The sequence below is a fragment of the Lactuca serriola genome, chromosome 8, assembly GCF_051521515.1.
Source record: "Lactuca serriola cultivar US96UC23 chromosome 8, Lser_US96UC23_V15, whole genome shotgun sequence".
Lineage (NCBI taxonomy): Eukaryota > Viridiplantae > Streptophyta > Magnoliopsida > Asterales > Asteraceae > Lactuca > Lactuca serriola.
The window spans coordinates 152,514,856-152,540,106 of NC_136415.1; the positions used below are offsets into that span (position 1 = coordinate 152,514,856).

At 39.5% G+C, this 25,251-nt stretch overlaps 2 protein-coding genes across 2 annotated transcripts; both read right to left on the reverse strand.

Annotated features, from left to right (window-relative positions):
* Window positions 1-20,321: 20,321 nt before the first annotated feature.
* On the reverse strand, window positions 20,322-21,788 carry LOC145067513 (uncharacterized). The gene is made up of 3 exons (XM_079014637.1): window positions 21,246-21,788; window positions 20,925-21,156; window positions 20,322-20,839 (listed from the first exon to the last, which is right to left on the reverse strand). Exons 1-3 carry the CDS (start codon window positions 21,786-21,788, stop codon window positions 20,322-20,324), a joined length of 1,293 nt encoding a protein of 430 aa, XP_078870763.1.
* Window positions 21,789-22,103: 315 nt separating this feature from the next.
* LOC145067514 (uncharacterized) lies at window positions 22,104-23,147 on the reverse strand. The gene is made up of 2 exons (XM_079014639.1): window positions 22,788-23,147; window positions 22,104-22,709 (listed from the first exon to the last, which is right to left on the reverse strand). The coding sequence occupies exons 1-2, from the start codon at window positions 23,145-23,147 to the stop codon at window positions 22,104-22,106; spliced, it is 966 nt and encodes a 321-aa protein (XP_078870765.1).
* Window positions 23,148-25,251: the final 2,104 nt, after the last annotated feature.

Genomic DNA, 25,251 nt, shown 5'->3' on the forward strand with positions numbered 1-25,251 from the left:
TTGTAGGTATACACATGTTACAGAGGCAATGCATGTTAAAGACATGAACCGTATATGCTCTCTTTTATTAACCTATTTGTAGAAATGAATCTTGTATCTGTAATAGTTTTCCCTCTTCCATTTATTTACTAATTGAAGTGTATTTTAGTATATCCATGAACATCATCTTGAGAATTTGTTTGGGTACATTTTTAGTGGTTCTTCAAAGATCATGATATATTCTCTCTTTTTAGACTCACATATAAAGAGATCACAGTTTCAATAATTTGGAATACCTAAACTTGCATGACTAGATGTGGAGAAAATGCAAGATGTGCATTTTTGTTTTTTTCTCCTCTGCATCATTTGATTTAGGCAAGTTTCATAGTTATTTTTTCTTGATAATCAAATTTGTAACGACCGAAAAATACAACCAATTTTAAATTTTTCAAAAACAGCTCGATTCCATTAAATCTTTACAAAAAGGTTTTCAATACAAAACATTTAACGTATTCCCAGAATCACATTACTACCAAAATCATGAGGAGCGGTACGATCACGCCTTCGCCTTGCCACGGTCTCCTGAAGAACCTGAAAAACATAAAACCACAACTGTAAGCCTGAAAGCTTAGTGAGATATCCCCAAAATACCAACCACATATACCATACACGCATAACATGCCACAACATATCTGATCATAGAACAACCATGCACTTCGGGTCTACTGTGTGACTGGTCCGCCGCACCGGCCTATAGTCCACCTGGTCCACCCTCTGAGTCTAGCCATAAACCTCGAGTCTACAGTGTGATTGGTCCGCCTGCACCGGGACATCAATCCACCTGGTCCACTCTCCACATACATCGAGTCTACAGTGTGATTGGTCCGCCCGCACCGGGCCTTCAATCCACCTGGTCCACTCTCTGAGTCTATAGTATGACTGGTCCGCCCACACCGGGCCTTCAGTCTGCCTGGTCCACTCTCCGAGCCTCGGCACGTCTGGTCCGCCCTCTTGGGGCCTACAGCCTATCCGGACCGCTCGCTGGGCCTTCGGAACAACCGGTCCGCACTGGGTATCTTGGCCTACAGCACAAAGAAGGACCCGCCTCAACCCAATTCCAATCCAAACAACCATGTGCACATATACATACAATCATATAGCAATTCACAATCAACAAGCAGATCAAACAGATCACATAACATATCGTCATCCTAATCAGGATACCGACCTAACAGGTCACTAGCATAGCATCTCCCTATCTCTCAGGATACCGATCTCAATCAGGTCTCTAACATATACCATCCTAGCTCTCAGGATGAAAACATATCACAGCAACAACATAACAAAAACTACCCGGATCTCAATCCGATAAGGGCCGGCCTTGGTGCCTTAGACCCTGTTGATATAGTGAGGATAACTCACCTCGAAACTGCCGGCTGAAAGGATAAGATCCCGCTGCTCCAAATTCCGACACGAACTCCTCCACTGAACACCAAAACACTCAACTCAATAAATACCCTTAATTACCAAAATACCCCCGGAAGACAATTGGTCAGCCCTTGGACAAGGTCAAGGTCAACCCCTGACTGACTCTACTCGCCGAGTCAACCCGATGACTCGCCGAGTCCCCATACTCAGAACTTCCCTCAATCCGCGACCTAACTCGCCGAGTCACCCCGAGACTCGTCGAGTCCAACAACTCCGAGTCCACTCGCCCACAACTCACCGAGTCATCCCTTGACTCGCCGATTCTCGACTCAACCAGAAAATATTGGGACTCTTCGACAAGACTCGCCGAGTCCAAGAACAGACTCGCTGAGTCTAAAGCTATCTTCAACCTGCTCGCCGAGTTGTTCATACAACTCGCCGAGTTCCAGGCCATCTTCAACCTACTCGCCGAGTTGTTCATACAACTCGCCGAGTTCCAGGCCATCTTCATCCAACTCGCCGAGTTGTTCTTCCAACTCGTCGAGTTCCAGCTCATCTTCAAGCAACTCGTTGAGTCCACCCATGTGACTCGCCGAGTACCACCGGTCTGAATCCATACAGAAGCACTCCAGGCCATGCAATTGATCCAAAACATAGATCTAGCCTCCTACAATCCATCCATCACGTAAAGTGGCAAACTTTACGTGAATCCAAAGAGATCTAGGCCTTTAACACTTTAGGGCTAGGGTTTGGGACATGATAGCTTCAATACACACTTGAACACAGGGACTTTCAGGCATTCTAACCCTTCTCCATTCCAGATCTGAGGTAGCAACCTCAGATCTATCCTCTAAACTCCAAAACACCAAAACATATGCTCCCCACAAACCCCATAATGAAGAATCCATAAGAATAACAGCCCAAGGACGAGATATTACCTCAAAAGAACGCCCCAACTGCAATGGAACTCGAATCCAAGCAAAGCCCCTTGCTCCAAACTTCCTAACCTTCAAGATTTCCTCAACAATTTGCTTCTCCAAGCTTCCCAATGCAATATGATCACTCACACACGAAGGCTAAGGGTTTCTGGACTTGAGGATGAGTAAAGATGCTGGGGGGATGAATGTTATGTTCTTTATATAGGGCTCAACCCCGAGAATTAGGGTTTTCTCCACTCAGCGCCTACTCGCCGAGTCCACCTTACCGACTCGCCGAGTTGGCTACTTAACACGCGACCAAGTCACGACTCTACTCGCCGAGTCCACCCATGGACTCGTCGAGTCTCTCTTTCCCAATTTACTCTTTTAGCCCTTAAACTCTACTCTTGATATTTCGGGATGTTACAATTCTCCCCCACTTAAATTAGACTTCGTCCTCGAAGCCTACGGCAACACAACTCTTAGAAATACTCCTGTCATGCACCACCTGACATTAATCCAACCATAGAACCAGAAACTCGTTTTCTCCTTCCTTACGGTGTCCTGACCACCGTCTCGAGCCGGGCACCGGCTGTACCCTCTGATAATCACATTCAACAACCAAGAATTACCCATGATGCATCACTGCTCCAAATCTCAACAATCACTCGACCAATATGGGCTAGACAACCATGAACCATCGGATCCCCGATCCGAATCCCACTCTATCCATTCCATGCTGATGGAAAGACCCATTCTTCAATCTCAGAGCAACTCCCACGATTTCTCCTCTTGCAACCACATACATATGCTGAATTAGCTCTAGCACCCTCAGGTTGGGAAAACCCGATACACTGATGATATCCACAAACATCCCCCAGGATGAACCACTAATACATACCCAATACCCTGATCAGAGTCACACTGAGAGCCCAAGACTCTCTCCCTGGATCCCTTCCGAGCCTCTTGGTTCTACACCTGCGGAATTCCCTCCGCGACCTCAGCAGACATCCCAAACCGGATGAGCTTCTATTCCACTGCTGCAAACACGCTACTCAATAACCATACACAAATATTCCAATCATAACTCTGCTCAGCCGCTTTCACTTCCGTGAACTTGCACTCCCTCACGGAGTTACACACCTTTCTCTTTTCCTTTACCAAGGAATCCACTTGGCCACATTGTCACTCCGACAAGTGTCACGGTGCTCGCCCAACGCTACACCACCCTTTTATAGCGTATTCGCTATCCATCCAACACACATACTCTGACTCTCATCATAGGGGCTCTCAAGCCCATGCACTATCTCAACTAATCAAGATCACTCCCCGGGGCCAAACCTTCTAATGCAATCACACTGCAACATACACAATCCATATCCTCGAACCGATCCAACAATACCTGCAGAGTCTTCAGCATGACTGGACCGCCTCACCAGGCCTTCAGCCAATCTGGACCACTCTCAGAACCTTTAGCCAGTCTGGACCACTCTCAGTGCCTTCAGTTTGGCTGGACCGTTCTCCGAGCCTTCGGCCTGACTGGTATGCCTACCAGCCTTCAGTCTATCCGGACCGCTCAACTAGCATTCATCATTCCGAGCTATCACTCCCGGAAATCCTCCTATACGCACTGTTCTAGCCCTATAAGGGTTCCGAACTCTGTCTCAATCGCACCTGCTCGATCCCGGCCTGCTCCCAGGCCCTCCACAATCAAATGCCCTAGGTCTGTATCCCGCCCCGCATGCTCGACACTTGCTCTTATCAGCCTGTACTCTGGGCTGACAGAACACTGCTGAATCCCAACAGCTAAGCACCCTCAAATACTCATCGATCTCCCGGAGAATTCTCCAATTCTCCCCCACTTGTAACACTGATTAACAACCACCGGTCGCCATCACCGACCTCCCAGAACAACTCTACACAAAGAAAACTCTTACACGCGGACTGCTTCCCACAAGCATAAACAACCTTAACGAGATCTCACATCAATCACCGATTAACCCTCTCGAAAGAAACTCAATCTGCATTTAACCACTCCTCAGAAAGCAGATGCTACCCGACCTTCAAACCAATGCCAGGTTCCCACTAATAACTCTCATGGATGATAACCAACGAAATTCCCCAAAACAATAACCCATAACCAAACCACAACCCTCAAAATGACGAATACCGCATCGAAAACCACACAAAGATACCAGCACATAAACAATACACCACAATAATCACAAGATAACAAGATATCAAGAAAGAAACATACCCGCAGTTGCATCTGGCACTGCTCTGACCTCCTCTGCCACAAGCTGATAAGCACGACCCTGAGCCCTTAGGGGCTCCGCTCCACCCTGACCTCCACCTGTGATCCTCAAAGTGGCCGGTGCTGGAGCCTGCACCGGTCCTGCAGCAAGCTGTGGACAGCTGACCCTCAAATGTCCAATCTGATGACAATGATAACAAATCCTCAAATCCCGAACCGGCGCTGACTGCCGACAATCCCTCGCATAGTGCCCCTCCTTTCTGCACTTGCAGCATGCACCACCAGACCTACAAACTCCGGTGTGACCCCTCCCACACTTCCCACAAGTGTAGCTGCTCAGATCCCCCACTCTAACATCAACGGTCTTGGACCATTTTGGCGCCGGCTGCGACTGCACCGGAGCCTGCCTCAGCTCACGCAACTACAACTCAATCTCTAACTCACGCCGCCTAGCGGCCTCCTGCAACTCCAACAAGGTCTCGCACCTTTAGGCAGACACAAACTGTCTGATGTCCCTCTTGAGCATGCTCAGATATCGAGACATCTGAGCCTGCTCCGAAGCGAACTCTGGGCAAAATATCGCCCTCTCAGTGATCATCCTGGTGATCTCAGTCACCGACTCCGAACCCTGCTTCAGCTCAAGGAACTCCTGAGCCAATCTCTCCCTCTCAACTTGCGGAACATAAAGAGTGCTGAACATCTCCCTGAACTGATCCCATGAAACCGCAGCCCTCTGTGTATCCGAATATGACCCTGTGGTCAATCTCCACCAATCCTTCGCCCCGAGCCACAACAGGTTCAGAGCACACCTTACCCTCTGATCAGCAGGGCATGAACATGTGAAGAAACACCCCTCCACGTCCGATAACCACCTCATAGCAACAATCGGATCCTGAACTCCATCAAAGGTGGGAGGCTTCGTATTATCGAAGTCCCGATACTGAAAGCCCCGACCAGCTCCTCCCCCTGCCGCCGCTACAGCCATTGTAGTCGCGGCGGCAGCCGTCTCTGCGAGAGCCGCATAGCGCTCATCAAAATACTCAACCATGTCGGTCTTGATCGACCCAAACAGCTCCGACAACTCAGCCCGGAACAACTCAACAATCTCATCACGCAGGATCTCACGAATCCTCGCATCCAACTCGCACGTGCTCATCTGACCGATAACCTCGGGCGGTACCGAATCGCCCGGAACTCCCTCTCCTGCTCCCGATCCTGATTCGGATCCACTCTCATCATGCCTCAGAATCTCCATACTGAAAAACACCACACAAAATCTCAGACTCTTCCCATTAACCTGGGATCTAACTCTCTCAACCCAACCCTAGAGATCATGGTTTCCCTGATACGCGTATGGGTCCTGTGCTTTCAGTAGTATGGGCCCATACTACCTTCCACACCTACCCATATTTGTATGAAGTACTACCACAACACCCTAGAGAAACATGCATAACAACACTCAACCCTCACCACTAGAGGAACACTGAAAATCTCCCATAAGGAACCCTAGGCTACAGGCATCACAAATCAGGCAACATTATCATGAAATCCTGAAGATCCCTAGCCTATCACTAGCATGTTGTTCTATCAAAGCTCAAAAACAAATAACATGCATGGTATTTTGGGGTTACTTACTGGCTCCGGCTGATCATACCTCTATTTCCTCCCTTACTCATTTTGAAAACCATTTTAAATACTCTTTTGAAAACTCTCCTCGATTTGAGACTGGAGTCACACGAATGTTCCTCCAATTCACTCAAACCAAGGCTCTGATACCAACTTGTAACGACCGAAAAATACAACCAATTTTAAATTTTTCAAAAATAGTTCGATTCCATTAAATCTTTACAAAAAGGTTGTCAATACAAAACATTTAACGTATTCCCAGAATCACATTACTACCAAAATCATGAGGAGCGGTACGATCACGCCTTCGCCTTGCCACAATCTCCTGAAGAACCTGAAAAACATAAAACCACAACTGTAAGCCGGAAAGCTTAGTGAGATATCCCCAAAATACCAACCACATATACCATACACGCATAACATGCCACAACATATCTGATCATAGAACAGCCATGCACTTCGGGTCTACTGTGTGACTGGTCCGCCGCACCGGCCTATAGTCCACCTGGTCCACCCTCTGAGTCTAGCCATAAACCTCGAGTCTACAGTGTGATTGGTCCGCCCGCACCGGGACATCAATCCACCTGGTCCACTCTCCACATACATCGAGTCTACAGTGTGATTGGTCCGCCCGCACCGGGCCTTCAATCCACCTGGTCCACTCTCTGAGTCTACAGTATAACTGGTCCGCCCACACCGGGCCTTCAGTCTGCCTGGTCCACTCTCCGAGCCTCGGCACGTCTGGTCCGCCCTCTTGGGGCCTACAGCCTATCCGGACCGCTCGCTGGGCCTTCGGAACAACCGGTCCGCACTGGGTATCTTGGCCTACAGCACAAAGAAGGGCCCGCCTCAACCCAATTCCAATCCAAACAACCATGTGCACATATACATACAATCATATAGCAATTCACAATCAACAAGCAGATCAAACAGATCACATAACATATCGTCATCCTAATCAGGATACCAACCTAACAGGTCACTAGCATAGCATCTCCCTATCTCTCAGGATACCGATCTCAATCAGGTCTCTAACATATACCATCCTAGCTCTCAGGATGCAAACATATCACAGCAACAACATAACAACAACTACCCGGATCTCAATCTGATAAGGGCCGGCCTTGGTGCCTTAGACCCTGTTGATATAGTGAGGATAACTCACCTCGGAACTGTCGGCTGAAAGGATAAGATCCCGCTGCTCCAAATTCCGACACGAACTCCTCCACTTAACACTAAAACACTCAACTCAATAAACACCCTTAATTACCAAAATACCCCCGAAAGACAATTGGTCAGCCCTTGGACAAGGTCAAGGTCAACCCCTGACTGACTCTACTCGCTGAGTCAACCCGATGACTCGCCGAGTCCCCATACTCAGATGTTCCCTCAATCCGCGACCTAAATCGCCGAGTCACCCCGAGACTCGTCGAGTCCAACAACTCCGAGTCCACTCGCCCACAACTCACCGAGTCATCCCTTGACTCGCCGATTCTCGACTCAACCAGAAAATATTGGGACTCTTCGACAAGACTCGCCGAGTCCAAGAACAGACTCGCCGAGTCTAAAGCTATCTTCAACCTGCTCGCCGAGTTGTTCATACAACTCGCCGAGTTCCAGGCCATCTTCAACCTACTCGCCGAGTTGTTCATACAACTCGCCGAGTTCCAGGCCATCTTCATCCAACTCGCCGAGTTGTTCTTCCAACTCGTCGAGTTCCAGCTCATCTTCAAGCAACTCGTCGAGTCCACCCATGTGACTCGCCTAGTACCACCGGTCTGAATCCATACAGAAGCACTCCAGGCCATGCAATTGATCCAAAACATAGATCTAGCCTCCTACAGTCCATCCATCACGTAAAGTGGCAAACTTTACGTGAATCCAAAGAGATCTAGGCCTTTAACACTTTAGGGCTAGGGTTTGGGACATGATAGCTTCAATACACACTTGAACACAGGGACTTTCAGGCATTCTAACCCTTCTCCATTCCATATCTGAGGTAGCAACCTCAGATCTATCCTCTAAACTCCAAAACACCAAAAGATATGCTCCCCACAAACCCCATAATGAAGAATCCATAAGAATAACAGCCCAAGGACGAGATATTACTTCAAAAGAACGCCCCAACTACAATGGAACTCGAATCCAAGCAAAGCCCCTTGCTGCAAACCTCCTAACCTTCAAGATTTCCTCAACAATTTGCTTCTCCAAGCTTCCCAATGCAATATGATCACTCACACACGAAGGCTAAGGGTTTCTGGACTTGAGGATGAGTAAAGAGGCTGGGGGGATGAATGTTATGTTCTTTATATAGGGCTCAACCCCGAGAATTAGGGTTTTCTCCACTCAGCGCCTACTCGCCGAGTCCACCTTACCGACTCGCCGAGTTGGCTACTTAACACGCGACCAAGTCACGACTCTACTCGCCGAGTCCACCCGTGGACTCGCCGAGTCTCTCTTTCCCAATTTACTCTTTTAGCCCTTCAACTCTACTCTTGATATTTCGGGGTGTTACAAAATTCTTTATATCGTTCCAATATTCCATTGTCAAGTATGTTTAAACAAAAAAATGATTAAGTTTATAATTATTGTTTTCGGCAACAAAGTTTAAATGAAAAGAAAAATGAAATAAATAAACGTTTTACTAAAAATGTCATTGTAAATTAAATAAGAATAATTGAATCACATCAAATATATTAAGATTGATGTTATCGTAATCACATTAGAAATATTAAGATTTATGGAAAAATAACATGCTATTTTCATTTTAAGCAAAAAATCGCATGTGATCTTCATTTTGAAGACAAAAGTATGCCACTCACATTTTTAAGGCAAAATTAATATGATACTCTCATTTTAAGTCGACAATAGCATGTTACTTTTATTTTAAGTGACAATAGCATGTTACTTTTATTTGAAGGCAAAAATAACAAGCTACTTTTGTTTTTAAGGAAAAATAGCATGCTACTTAATTTAAAAGGAAAAATTAGCATGTCACTTTATTTTTTGGCGAAAATCTCATTATGACAAAAATCACATGCTATTTTCATTTTTAAGACAAAAAGACCATGCTACTATCATTTTTGAGCCAAAGATAGCATGGTACTTTCATTTTAAAAGAAACAAGCACAATACTTTCATTTGAAGCCAACAATCGCATGTTAATTTCAATTTTAAGGTAAAAAACATGCTTCTTATACTTTTAAACCAAAAATAACATGCTACTTTCATTTTGTAAGCAACAAATAACATGTTACAACATTATCACTTCTATATATCCTAATAAAGTTACTAACATAAAGACCCTTCAAACTTGGAACTATTCCTGTCAATTACTAAATTTTTATGAAAAAAAATCCCATAATACATTTTTTCCAACTAACAATGTTTTAAAATCTTCATATAACCGTAATATAACAATGTACTTTTCTTTTAACAGTTTATACAAAACATATAATGTTTCTGTGATTATTGGTAACCATTTATCTGTTAATTTTGAAAAAACATGAACTTTTTTTTTCTTATTACAACCTTTTACTATCACAACATTGTAATTTCTGTTTTTTTAATTACAACATTGTACTTTCTTTTATTTTAATCACAATTTTTTAGTATAAAACATTGTATTTTCTTTTATGGGGAGTTTTTATAATATTTTAGTAATTTGCATGAATAGTTCGTCTACCATAATATAGCAATGTACTTTCTATGTATATTGCTATATTTCTTATTAAAACAATGAACATTTATGTTTGTTTTTATTCAATTTATTTCATTTATCAAATATAACATCTTAAAATTATTTTTATTATGCATGAATTAACAATTTTAAAAATATCAACCGTAGTTTCCACGGGTTATAACCTAGTATATATATATATATATATATATATATATATATATATATATATATATATATATATATATATTGTCACACCCCAAAACCGAGAACGGCAGAAACGTTCTGGGGCGGAGGACGTCATGTAAAGTATCACAACAATGCAAAGTAGTAAACAAACAACAACATCATCCATTGCATTAATAGTATAATTTTAAATACAAGCGTGTTCTTTCATAATATAAAACAACATAATGAATAATCAAAATGAAAGACGAGTCTTGTCTGCTCCGTCTTCACAAAACCTGGTCATCATACCTGTCTATTTGTGACATGAGAATACAAGTTATTTTGAAAGCGTAGATCAACATTTAAGCTGGTGAATTCATAAGTATTTGAGTGTCACGGCGTGGAAACTCGCCGAACAGTACAACCGTAGACATCCGTCGACGTGCATTTTCCTACTATAGCTATCAGCCGGGTGTGGAATGGTAAGTCCCATATAGTAAGTATAAATATATATATTCATGTAGTATGAATAGTATCTCTTCCTATAGTATTCATTAGTATCTAGTATTCTCTAATATAGTATGCTCTGTCTAGTACTCTCTGTTATAGTATTCTCTGCCTAGTATTCTCTGTTATAGTATTCTCTGTTATAGTATTCTCTATTATAGTATTCTCTGTTATAGTATTTCTGTTATAGTATTCTCTTCATATAGTATGTAATGTATTAGTATAGACTCATGAATGAATTGACTCTTGTGTGATTCCTTGTACTTGGAATAGTAAGTAGTATCTCCTAACTATACATATTATAGTTACTAGTAATGTACGTGTATAACTGAAGTAGGCCTTTGCTACCCAAAGGTACTGAACTGACTGATGGAACTTTTATGTCTATATATGTATACATGATATATATAACTAATATTTAGACGACATTCAGACGATTAACCGATGCCCTAAGGCCACATCCAACGAGGAAAAGGAAATAAAGCGAGCTAGCCGTCCTAAGTCCTTTAAACATTACTTATATAACTATACATATATGGGCATGCTTTTGACAATATAAAAGTATAAAAGAAGTTTTGTAAAACCTTTGAAAAGTTTAATAACTAAGAAATGATGACTTGATGTCAGTTTATAAAACGATTTGAAAGTAGTTTGTTTGATAAGACAGTTTTAAGTATAAGAAAACCTTTGTTTGAAACATAATTGTAGCAGATTTTGAAAGGAAACATACAGTATGTAAGACAGCTTGATAAAGAGTTTTAACATGTAAAAACGTTTTAGTAAGTCATTTGGAAGTAGTATACTGAGTAAACAGCTAAAAGTGTAGTAAATTCATTTGTATGCTAGTTATTAATCACATGTGATTGATGTACTAACTAGCATGATTCAACTTGTATCCCCCCCATAAAAGCATTTATAAACATTTAAAAACATTTAAAAGGGTTAGTTAAGGGGGTATGAACTCACCTGTAGTGAGTGGATCGGATGGAAGTGTCGGACAAGTGCTTGGTGTCAAGTGAACACTTAAACACACACAATGATCCTAATAACATATAAAGACATATGTATGTATACAATTAGTGATTATAACACTAATCAGACAAGTATAAACATCCTAATGCGTGGAAAACACCTTAGTCAAAGTGCTAGGAGGCCATTGGGTTGCAACAAAAGATTGCAAGGCATTGTAAGTGAATTTATGGTCAATGGACCATACTTAATGGAGTTTATAGCCTAGGGGAGTTTAATCCTGGACGTAAACTCTCTAATAGGTCTCCATTTGAGGCTTAAAGGCAAGATGTCTTAAGTGGTTAAGTGTTTCAAGGCTAAACAAGAGGCTAGGTGAGTTTAAGGTCCAAGAACGACCTTAACTTGTGTTTACGGCCTGGGGACCACTTCCCCATGAGTTTACGGTCGTAAACTCATGGTGAGAAGTACCATTTCGTTGCTTGAAGTCCCTAGTTCAATGGGATATGGTTCTAGACTAAGTTCCAAGGCTTGGTAAGGGACTAGGGTGCAATTTGCCCCACTTATAGGGGTTTACGGCCCAAGAACATGTTTTGGCCGTAAACTCCTTTGATCTTAAGTTTCTTTGGGATTTCTAAGCTCTAAACATGTTAAACCTAGTGTACAATGAGTTAGAAAAAGAGTAATTACAATCTAGGAGCTTGAATGGTCGGTTTTGGCCAAGAACACTAGTGTGTGTTCTTGGTGTTTTTGGTGAAACTTGAAGATCTACACAAATGGAATGATTTCACGGATGAAATCATGTAAGATCACTAGTTCATGTAAGATATCAACTAGTTAGGGCAAGAAACTTATGAGTTTTGAAGATTGGGGACGAAGATCGGGATGATACTTGAGAGGATTTCAGCCAAGGGGAGGAAAGGAATGAACAAAATGACCAAGACTTCATCATATAGGAGGAGTTTACAGCCCACATGGAGTTTACGGCCGTAAACTCCCTTGTGGTGGCCGTGAACTCCTTGTCAAGGGGTTTCAGACTTGTTCTTTGAGATATAGCTTTAGCAGATGAACCCCGACACTTATCCATTAAGTGTACAAGGCTCAGAACGCTCAATCAAACTCCAATTTGTGCTAAATGATAGCAGGAATGATTTTGACTTTCAATGAAGTATTTGACTGTACAAGATAGAAAATTTCGGTTTGTCACACACACACACACACACACACACACACACACACACACATATATATATATATATATATATATATATATATATATATATATCTAAGTTATGTTAAAATGAATGTAAAAATCATTAATATATTTTTATATTAAATTTAAATATATAACTCATTCTACTAAGTTATGGATTTTATTGGGATAAATAACATGTTCGAATTTAGAACTTAAGAATCGTTATTTGCGACATATTATATTGTTTTAATCACGTAAATTTTAAATATTATAGTAATTGTTGGTTTCACATTGGTTGAAACCTGGAAAATATTATCAAAATAGTCGTTCTGCTATCTAAATTTCGTCACGTCGAACAATAAAATTTGTTAAGATGTTAAGTGTTACGGACCTCAAAAACTAAAAGACTTTGATGAAATATTATTCCTAAACAAGAAAATTATATGTATTCAAAAACCTTATAACGGAAAGTTAAGGATTAGGATGCCTAGACATATTGTTAGAATTCATCCTTCCACGGGGTATTCTAAGTGAACTACGTTCGTTTCTAAAAGCTTTATGAGTTAGGATCATTTCCTAAGCTGCATGGGCTACGTTTGTAACAATGCTAAGACCGTACATCTTAGCAGAACGTCCTATGTGTCATAACCGTTAATTTATGGAACGAGAAACGTGAAGTATAAGTTCAGGATCACATACTTATTTGGGTTGACATCCTGCCACCGGTTGCTAGCTATAACCATCGGCTAACGAGTCGAGTTTGGGTGTTGGCGTTCCCTTCACTAATTTTTTTTATCACGTCATCGAATACGTGGTATGGGCTTCCAATAAAAATTTCCAGTGTTGGTGCAGAGGTGTTCGTCACAGTTCGGTTATGACCTCATTTCAGACCCTGAATGTATTGTTGTTACCGTATATGAATGAAATAGGATAGTATATGGAGATTTTATACTAGTTGAAAGAGACTGTATATAGTGGGATAGCTTGTGACTCAATACAACAAGTGTCAATACCAGAAATTAAGTTGATAACACTTAATTAATATCACGACACGATTGATTAAAGATTAATAACTTACAATTAATAAGTTATTTATATGAACCCTTGTTCTTGTACGAAAATACAATATGTATGTGGGAGGAGTTTGCCCCACTGGTTAAGTGTCAGTTCCCGAATTAAAGAAGATAATACTTAAATAATACTACGACATGAATTCGCAAAGTTTATAAATTCAAAATTAATGAGTTTTACATATAAACTATATGAATGATTGTACAAGGTTTCAAGAGTAAATTTGTATATTTAACGTATTCACAAAGAGTGATACGGCTTTCTTTTATATAAATTGGTATTCAAAATCTTTATATAAAAAGCATTTTTGTTGGTCATGAGAACTATAAAGATTTGTTATAAATTTGATTTACATTTATATTTAACAAATGGTTATATTTGGAATTGACCAAACGATATTTTTTTAATGATTCTAAATACACTTTTAAAACTCGTTTATCTTTATACTTTTAATAAAAAGATACACATTTACAAAAGCTGGTCAACTAGAGAACTTTTACAAAACACTATTGGTTATAAAAATACTTTGTGTCAAAACCTGTAGAGCTCACCAATAATTTTGTTGACGTATTTTAAATGCATGTATTCTAAGGTTATTTAGCAAGTCGGAAATGTTCGCTCAGAAGACTTTCTATTAATTATACTATACAATTTTAAACACCAAATTATTAGGCGTGTGTCACAATTTAGCAATATTCATTATGAATGTAATTTCTATTTCGGTAATAATAGAAGATTATATTTGTACTATTCAATGTTTGTTCAATAACCGTGATCACTGAGGATGTGACAGATTGGTATCAGAGCTATTGGCTATAGTGAACTTGTATTTCCTTAGAAAAGCGCAACTACAGCCTAGAGCTTACTATCTTAGGTTTAATATATTCCTTAACCCACAAATATATAGTTATATAAACTCAAACCCTCGAATGCCAATACAATGCAAGGTTTTAGGTCAAACACCTTAACTAAGTTGGTTGTACGTGGGCCGAACCACAACTTGACGTAGACTGATCACCTATGTTTAATTATGGTTGAACCGATGCACAATCAAGCTTGGATTCGGTTATTGGTAGACTAAAATGCTTGGGATCCAAAATATTTAAAGGAAATCACAATTTGAAACACTTAAGAACTCTCGAAAATTCCAGTGAGCACTTACGAATACTTAGCGAATATTCACCTCAAATACTCATGAAACTATAATTATCATAAACATAAATCATGTCCGAAGTTTATCTCAGAATGCTAATTTATCGGCTATGATATACTACAAATACTTCTGTTAGACATCTAATGAGTACCTTGTAAAATTATGCACCTTCGCCAATCATTTCGAATTCGGCTTAGGTGTTCAATCAGTCCATTTTGTTTAGTTGTGAATCGTCCGACTTATGTTTGAACCATCCAAGTTTAAAAGGAGGTCACCTACACTTTTAAGAACATAAATTTTATCGAGAAGAACTATTATGTGTAAATCATAGGCATCGACTCTGCTTATGCCACGACTTGAGAAGCACCATAAGTGATGCTCATAGGAGAATTCTAGCAAGAGATAAAATGCAGAAATTAGAACAAACATTGGTGGAAGAAAAGCTTGTTATGAAAATGGTGAAAATGGGCATTTTGAGAGAAACTACCCAAGATTGAAGAACCACGAGGTAACAGTTCGAGTCAGAGAAATCGTGATCAGAACAAGGAATGAAATCCAATAAACATCAGTAGTAACTGGTGTGTTTCTTATTTAACACTCGTATGCTAAATTAGTTTTAATTAAGATATGCAAAGAAATGCTTGTGAGCCCTAAACTTAAACCTATTCTGAGTCATAAACCCATTAGTTTGGAGAAAACATGTACAGTAGAGATAACAAAGGAACTGTCGATAATCTACTCACAAAATTTTAATAAACTTCATCCTAACACCTACCAAATAATGTTTGTCATGTCAATATTGTGCGTATGTCACAGAAAGTTTGATAATGTTTTCTATATGACACAATTTTGTTTGCGTTACGTCAAGCCGTTATACGACCCCCTTTAAATGATAAAGTAACCATGAACGATCGATCTTTACTCATAGACTTCATACCAATTCCAAGCGGAAGCTTTACCATTATCATAAGTATTAATCGACTACCTCCGCATTTGTCACACCCCCAAACCGGAACGGCGGAAACGTTCGGGGGCGGATGACTTCATGTGGTAACGTAACAAATGAATACATAGTAAAGAAAGCAATACAACCATCATATATATAATTGAAAGTTTACATTGTTAAAAGGTACATGTTTAAAAACCAATTACAATATGATGCTAAAATATGAATTTAAACTGGCGCCACAGCGTTCCTTCTTCAAAAGTTGTTTGTTACTTGTAATTACTGAATCCATGGGACATACAAGTAGTTTGAAAGAGCAGATCAACATTTAAGCTGGTGAGTTTCATAAGTATTAAATGACAATGTTTGTATGAAATGAAATGTTTTGTTTGTTTTATTTGTTTGTTCCTAGAAAATCCCATATTTTCTACTAGCATAAATGTAGCCTTCTATTAAAACCATTGTTTGTTTCTAGAAAAATGTATGTACGTATAAAATTTCCAATACGTCTGAAAAACCCCGTAAATCAATGTGTTTTTAATACTCCATGTGAGTTTTATAACCATGCTATTGACTAGAAATGCCTATACACAACGTTCTTCAGGCGTTGGAATGTTCTGACGTTTGTCACCCCAAAGGGTGTACTGTAGCTAACAGTAAGGGTGCGGGGTTGTCAAGCCCATATAGATCTATACACAAACACCATGCTCCCCTTCCAAAGGATTCTGGTATATAATACAGGACTTGAAATGTGTACTCGAACATACGTGAAGTTAATGTCTCACAAAACTTAGTATAAAACGGATTTACTTGTGAAAATGTTCGTTTGTTCTTGTAGGTGAAAGTAAACTTCTTGAAATAGTGTTTCTAGGATGTAACAGTTCGTGATGTTCTCGTAAAACTATACCTATTATAGTTTTCTAAAAGTGTGTCTCGTTTGTTTAGAAATGCCTAGAAAAATGAATCACTTGTTATGTAAGTATAAATTTTTATAGTGTCTAAGATGGACACATATACATGCAGTCTAAGCAGAGTGTTTGATTTATACATATACAACAACATTTTTCATTTCAAAAGATATGATGTTATCGTGATATATTTTGCGTACGAAAGTTTCCCTATAATAGTTATAAATCACATATGATTCCGTTGATAAAAAGTGTATAATGAAACTTTATATAACACACGATAATAATCGTGTGCTTTACTTGTATTTCCCCCCTTGAAAGCATATAAAAGCATTTATAAAACATTTAAAAGTGTGGATTATAAGGGTATGAACTCACTTGAAAGATCGAAAAGGCGAGATGAAAACCGAGCAGCACTTCGACTCGAGAAAGCGGATTTTCTCGGGATTCCCGGGAATCTCAGGAGCACAAACGACCTTCGGGACTTGAGCAAGGAAACCGGGGCTTCCGGATAGTTCGTGCACGGAAAACGAGGCAAAAACACATGAAAGATGAGAGGAAATGGCTCTTCTCTTCGGAACCCTTGCATCCCTTTTATAGGGGGTGGGAACCACCTCTGTACGCGGGGCGTACTCGAGTATGCTGGGCGTACTCATGCGTCACGCATGAGCGCATCCTCGACTGCTTCGGACTCCGGATAGGACTGGACATACGCTCGCATAGGGCGCGACGTGGACGATCCGAGGCCTAGGCCTTGAGTACGTTGGGCGTATGCATGTACACTGGGCGTACTCGTGTGCGACGCAGCCTTCAGATAATACCGAAATTTCTATTAAAAATTATATTTTTAATATTTAATAAACTTCAAAAATTCATATCTTCTTCATACGAACTCTGTTTTCGACGTTCTTTATATCCATGCGTAGGTGAGCCTATGCTCTACAACTTTCGTTTAGATTCCATCGGCAAATTTTGAAATTATTTTTATTATTTATTTTTAAAAGGTCGTAGTAAGAAAATTTCGTTAGAAATTCATAACTTCTTTATCCGACGTCTGTTTTTGCCAAACTTTTTACCGTTGTAATACCATTGTCGAGACCTTCGATTCTCGTTTAGGTCATTCCGGCCAAAAGTCACTTGATCTTTTATTCGAGTTTTTAGCTGTCTGTCGCTAAGCCGAACTTGGAAAAATCATAACTTCATTATACGAAGTCAGATTTGGGCGTTCTTTTTACGAACGATCACGGTTTAATGACATCAAACATAGTAGGTAACTATTTAGAGACTTTTTGGACTTTTTATTTTCGAAGTTAATTTCATTATATCAAAAGTGGTTACAATACTTGACTTTTTAGGTCATTACATAGAGTTGAAATATCGGGTTGTCACACCATTGTGTCTAAATTTGTACTACAAGGAAAACGTATGACTAAGCCTACTCCACCAGAAAACCGTGGTCATTTATGATGATAAGTCGGAGAAAAACCTAAAGTTTCCTTCCTACCCTAAAAATCGAACGATGAACTGTTGTGAACTTCTTAGCTTACCGTGATTCAAGGAACCTTGTGAAGGATGTAATCAAATGCGAAGGATTTGATCAAATGTGGAAGTTTAAGTGAAGAATTCTTCCCAAGAAATGAACGTTGGAATTTTAACAACAAAATAATTTATGTTGTCTACTACCAATGATTAGATTTGGAACTTCTCCAATGTAGCCTAATCGCCAACTGTATAGACACCAAAGGAAGCAAAGTCCAACTGGGAAGACAAGCAAGAGATATATTCCAGATGTTGGAACAACTATGGTATAATGCACCAATCCTACTTTCTGAAAGAACAGAGAATTTGTTCGTCTACGGCGACACGTACATAAAGGATTGAGGTGGACATAGATGAATTGAGGCAAGGTTTTTGCCCATGCTTTTGGTTGGATGACATAAATAAGAAATTTGTTGATATCATGAAGTGTGAGATTCGTTAACATTGTAATGATATTGACACAGTAGAAAATGTCTCGAGCCGAAAAGAAGGTACCAAACCCCGTTGGGTACGAATATTAACTATGAATATCCATTCACAACCTACAGCTCAAATCCGAGAAGTTTAAATTGAGACTCTAAGAATGAAAAGCTTCACGAGTAAAGCACTATGAAGACCGGATAAACAAGTCAAGTTCAAGGATGACGGGACGTGATACTTTATGAACATGCATAAAAGTAGAGATTACCAATTGAGTGGACAAATAACAAACTTATACCAAATGTAGAGTGTCAGAAACACTCAGGACTCATGTAATGATAAAGAAATACCTAAGTAAAAGTGGGAACCAGTGTCAGTGGACTTTATACCAAAGATACCCAAAGAAACATAGTGGTCGTGATTTTATTAAGGCATTGGTCCATAAATTGACCAAGTATGCCCACCTTCCACTAATCTACGAACCATGTGAAATGGAAAAATGACCATAACAGGACAAAGAAATCATCAGACTGCACGAGATGCCGATCATTATATTTATATCATGTTATCCTGAGAACCAAACGATATGAAAGACGCTTTTTCATATGCCACATCTCATGGAGTGTCGATCCGATGATAAACTGTGATACCTTTCAACGAAGTGTACTAGGAAACCGCACTAATGTTTCATGTTTGTGAAAGTGCACACCTTTAAATTATATATAAACTCGACAACCTATATAATATTTGATTCAATCTTGTTCCATATTCTCTATTTTAGTTGTGACATGAGGTAAAGCCATGTATAAAACCAGTTATCTAACCTAGAGCTACGCGGCTTAAATCGACTTTAGAAAGATCATGTATGGATCAAATGAAATTAAAATGCCACCAACTGTTCTATAATATTTTATCTACAAGTTGAATTTCGGAACAAAATTCCATTCAACGGGTGGATAATGTAAAATTGGTAAAAATAGGTTAGAGTTCGACGGTCAAACCACCGCGAACCGTTAGGTATCAATGACCAATTGTGTTTAAATTTATGTTTATAACGTATATTAAATATATTATATTTATAATTTCTTTTAGAACACCCCAAACTGCTTAAACCGCCTATCGTAGAAGACTGAATCAAAAATCAATAAAAAGTAAATCTATTTGTGGTGTTAAAAATAAATTTTTTGCATTAAGTATATTTGAGAGTTATGGATAATAAATTTGAATAGATTATGTTCTCCTGAATTTGTGGATTTAAAGAACGCCCAAAATGGAGGTCGTATAAGAAAGTTACCCTCTTTAAAATTACAAAAATAAGTATTTATCAAATTTTTCCGAAACAAACTGCGCACTATTTCGTTTGGGATAGCTACGAGTCTCGTAAAATGTTTTTGAACACGTTTTTGAATTCAGACTACGGTTTTATTACTTTGTTAATTATATGAAACCACAATATCCAACATATTATCCAAATATCCAAAATATTATCCAACATAGTATCCAAAATATCCAACATATTATCCAAATATCCAAAATATTATCCATAAAATTTGTTTCAAAACAAATCATACGCCGTTACGTGCACGAGTGTTTGGCCTTGAGAATATTTGTCCCGCAATCATATCGCGTACTGCACTCATATACATATCATCACTTCTACGTTGTATACTTGATACTTCGTCATGTGGCTCAACACCATCATCGGGTCCTTCATCATTGCGCGGAATATAAGATTCTTCTTGCGCTATTTGAATTGCCGCATCACCACTACCGCTCATTCTAATGTAATTGTGAATTGCCATTGAAGCTAGCACAATTTTTACTTGGGTCTCGAAGTTGAAATTTACATGCATATCTCTTAGTAACACCCATCGAGCCTTCCAGACTCCAAAAGTTCGTTCAATTATATTACGAAGTGACGAATGATAGTAGTTAAATTTTTCTTTGAATCCTTTTGGTTCTCGCGAGGCACGGGTCTGTCCACGTCGAAAATCAGGAATGTGATAACGGATGTTTGAACCTTTGTAGGGAGCAAGATAACCTTTTGTATTAGGATATCCGGCATCTACAAGGTAATACTTACCTGTAGAAATAATAAAAAAAAAGATTGTTATTCGTTCATATGGTTTGAAAATATAAAACTTCTATTAATGAGTAAGCATACTAACCATCGGCTGGAAGTGGAAACTTAACTTCACGTCTCCTTCGCGCTTCATTGAAAATTCTCGTGTCATGTGCAGTCCCCTCCCATCCAGCCCACGCAAAGGTAAAGCACATGTTGAAATCACATGCTGCCATAATATTTTGAGTAACACAATTCTTTCGTCCAATGTATTTGATTTGGTCACGTTGCGGAACAGAGGCCTTCACGTGTGTTCCATCGATGGCACCAATACAATCCTACAAATTCAAATAATATAATAAGTTACCAATTATTTTTACTATTACACAAATTCACCAAATAAAATAACTTTGCAACAAATAAATACCTTGAAGTATGGATAATACCGAGGGTTATTTAAAATATATTCTGGTATAGTGTCGTTGTAGTTAGCATTTGGTTTGATGATGTCCTTACTTAGGTTAACCACAGCATCCAAGACTTTATGAAAATGTCTATGGATTGTTTCCCCAGAATGATTAAAGAACTCTTGAACTAACCTATTTCCACATCCATGCGCTAAGTACAACAAGAAAATACCAAGGGACTCTTCAGTAGATACATGACGTGATTTCTTCAACCCATAATGTGCAACAAGATCCCTACATAACATGTTGAAAACCGGGACTTCTAATTTGAAAAGTTGATAACATCGGGCCTCATGATCGTTAAGTATTTCATTGATTAGCATGCGTCCTGTGCGTGAAGATGAACGGCGACGTCTACGTACATATTTTGATTTATGAGTCATTAGTAAGCCTTTGACAGCAAGCCCACATAAAAGAAGTGTTTGAATATCTTCATTTTCTTCATTTTCATCACATGAGTCATCACTGTCATATGAGTTGTCAGTTTCACAGTCACTAGCCATTAAGATAACCTGTTACTAAATGTTAAGGAAAATAGTGTAAGATTGAATTTTATCACATACTAGACGAGTTCATGGCAAGGGCAAAATTGACCACAAAACAAATATCAAGCGACATTGCATAAAATCATTGAAAAGGAAACTAATGCAAAACAACTGTTTAAATGTAACATAATAGTTGAAAGGATAGGTCTAACACATGAAAACCATTTAAATTCTTCCTAATACATAAAATCATTGAAAAAGAAACAAAAACAAAGTCATAGGACAAGGGCAAAATTGACCACAAAAGTTTTAACGATTGTTTAAAGTCTTCAGCTACTTCTCTTTCTCTATAAGCCTCTTGAGAAACTCCATCTTTGTTTCATTAGTTTTTGGAACCATAAAATTCTGACGAGCTGATTTCTTTAAAAAGACCTCTAACGCTTCTAAATATCCTATTGACCCTTCTTCAAAACCCGGGAAAGTAGAGACAATTGCCATGCAATCTTCTGTTGTGGGTGACTGTATGGTTTGTCTAGAGGGTTGAGTGCTCCTTGTTAACAAAACATCAAAAATAGTGTCTAGTTTCTCTTCATATGACGAGTTCGCCATACTTTTCCCTTCGTTTTTTCTTTCATTATTCCCTTCAAATTTTCTTTTGTTGTCACGCCTGGGAGTTAACTTCTTTCCCTTCCTTTTCATACTAGAACTATCATATGTGAGAAAAGGATCAACATCTTCAAATAAGCTGACTCCGTCAGTATCCATTTTTTCATCCGTAATATCCACATACGGTACATCAACCGGAGTGCTACCGGTGCCAATTTCGCAAGGTACCTTAGCCTTGTCTCCAACAGCTACAGTATCCCGAAATAAAGCCTCATAATATGTCTGATACACCTCCAAATTCTTATCCTTAAATTTAGCATACTCTTTATCTTCCTATATGTACAAAATGAAAATGTCATGAAAACACAATACAAATACTATATTCTTAGATACATTTTTTTTAATTATTACCTTTATTTTATCATCCCACCATTCCTTTGATGTTGAGATTATATTTTTCGTGGGATCAGTGGAAATTCCCGTTTCTAGTCTTGTTAAACGGTCATAATATTTGAACTCTTTCCGCATTATGTCCCATTTGTTTTTCATTTGATTTCTGTCCAACTCTTTACCCGTTCGTTCCAAAAGCCTGTTACATATATTTTGGCACGCCGCTTGTTTGAAATAAGTACCTGTCCTATTCCCGTTATTTAGCTCAGTCATACATTCCTCAAGAAATATCTTGAATGTATGAGGATCCCAATGAAACCTATTTGGAGCTTTCATTTTGGGTGTATCAATATCCACATCATGAACATTGATAGTGTCCATTACCTATATTGCATCATCATAAGGAATGAAGAAAATTCTAAAATGCAAGGTAATGTAGAATCAAAACGGGAAGAAAAAATAACCACAAGTACGAAGAAATTCACTGCATGTAGAAGGAAAACAAACAAACAAACGACATGGCTATATTGCATCATCATATGTGCAATTCACTGCATGTAGAAAGAAAAAAACAAAGAAACTACATGGCTTTATTCTCAGTTAAATTAACATTGCAATAACAGGGGCAGTGCAATTGGAATAGCTAATAACAATGACATTCAAAGAATGAAGAAAAAAGATGAACAGTCAAGAAGTTTGGCTGCTTGATCGATCACAGAAAAGGGGGCAAAAAAACGCATACATGGCTATATTCACAGTTCAAGTAAGATTGCAATAACAGGGCAGTGCAATTGGAATAGCTAATAACAATGACATTCAAAGAATGAAGAAAAAAGATGAACAGTCAAGAACTTTGACTGCTTGATCGATCACAGAAAAGGAGGCAAAAAAAAAACGCATACATGCTCAATTCACAGTTCAAGTAATAAGATTGCAATAACAGGGGCAGTGCTTGATCGTCGATTGCTTGATCAACATTCAAACAATGGATAAAAAAGATGAACAGTCAACATCGGTCGACTGCTTGATCGACCACAGCAAACGGAAAAAAAAAACGCAGTCCCATCTTGCTTGATCGATTGCGTTACCAGGCGAGAAAATAAAGGAAGAATCTTACCGATTGATCGTTGATGGATGATTGCTTGAAGATCGGCGATGCCCTCGCAGTGGGAATAGCTATCGATTTCAGCAGATGAACGATTGAGCGCGACGAAGGTTATGGGTTTGTGTCGTTGGTTTGAAGGGTATTTGTGTAATTTTCGAAATCAGTAAAATTAAGCAATAAGCAATAAGCATTACCCCCTCTGCTTATTAAAATCAGCTTATTTAGCTTATTCCCACCACAATAAGCTGATTTTTTAAGCATCTTATCCAAACACTAAAATTAGCTTATTGCTGTGAGAATAAGCAATAAGCAATAAGCTGGCATTTTTTTCCCGTTCCTCTTGATCGTCCGCCACATAAGGAAGCGGACCGGTGACTGTCGCCGGCCAAGACAGTCCCATCCTTCCCCTTTTCCTGTTGAACTTCAACAGCCAAAAACACCCCTTTCCCTCATCTGTTTTCCCTGTTTCCCTTGTTAAACAGCAACAGCCCTATCGAATCCTGTGAAAAATCAAACCCAAACATCCATCTTGTCCCTCCTTTGAATTCTGTTAAACATCAAACAAACACCCACCTAAAACCACTGATTAAATCTATTGATTTCTGTCAAAACAAAACAAAAAGTCATACCGATTGATCCCGTTCATTTCCTGTTGAAGAATCATCACCTAAATGCCCTGCTCCTTCTTTGTGTTCTACTGCTAAAGACGAGAATGGAAATCACGAGGACTCCCTGGAGATCCGCTGTACCTCCCCACCACTACTCACAGATCCAACCAGCCACTGCCTTCAATCGACCTCGTTTCTGGAACGCCGATCGCCCCATCGCTGCCCCACCGAGACCGCAGCAGCTTCGCTGCTTCTCCGTCTCTTCGGCCTTGTCAAACCCCAGAGACAATCGAACACGTCGCCAATCCATTCGTCTCCTTCGCACCTAGCAGACGACCGAGGAGAGTGCATCCGCTGCTTCTCCCTTCGTTCTTCAGTCTAGTCGAACACCGGAGATGAACCTTCTCGCGGTCGAGCAACGAAGTCGTGCCTGCGAGCCTTCGTGTTTTCCCCTCTCACTGTATTCGTCCATTGCTTTCGTTCCCGTTGTTCTCCATCGTCCGTTTGAACACGACGCCTGTTGGAGCCTTTTTGATCGACTGTATCGAGACTTCAATCAGAAATCGGGTTTCGATTTTGACCCAGTGAAAAGTCAAGGGTAACTCAAACCTGCATTTAAATTAAACAGAATTGCCCCTCCACCAGAAAACCCTAACAAAATAAGTCCTGGTGCTCCAAATCAGATTCAAAACCACATTTTTAACCCGTCTTGAGAATAATTCGCAATATCAGTCCCTGAAGGATGATTTTGGCAAAATCAAACCCTAGAGTC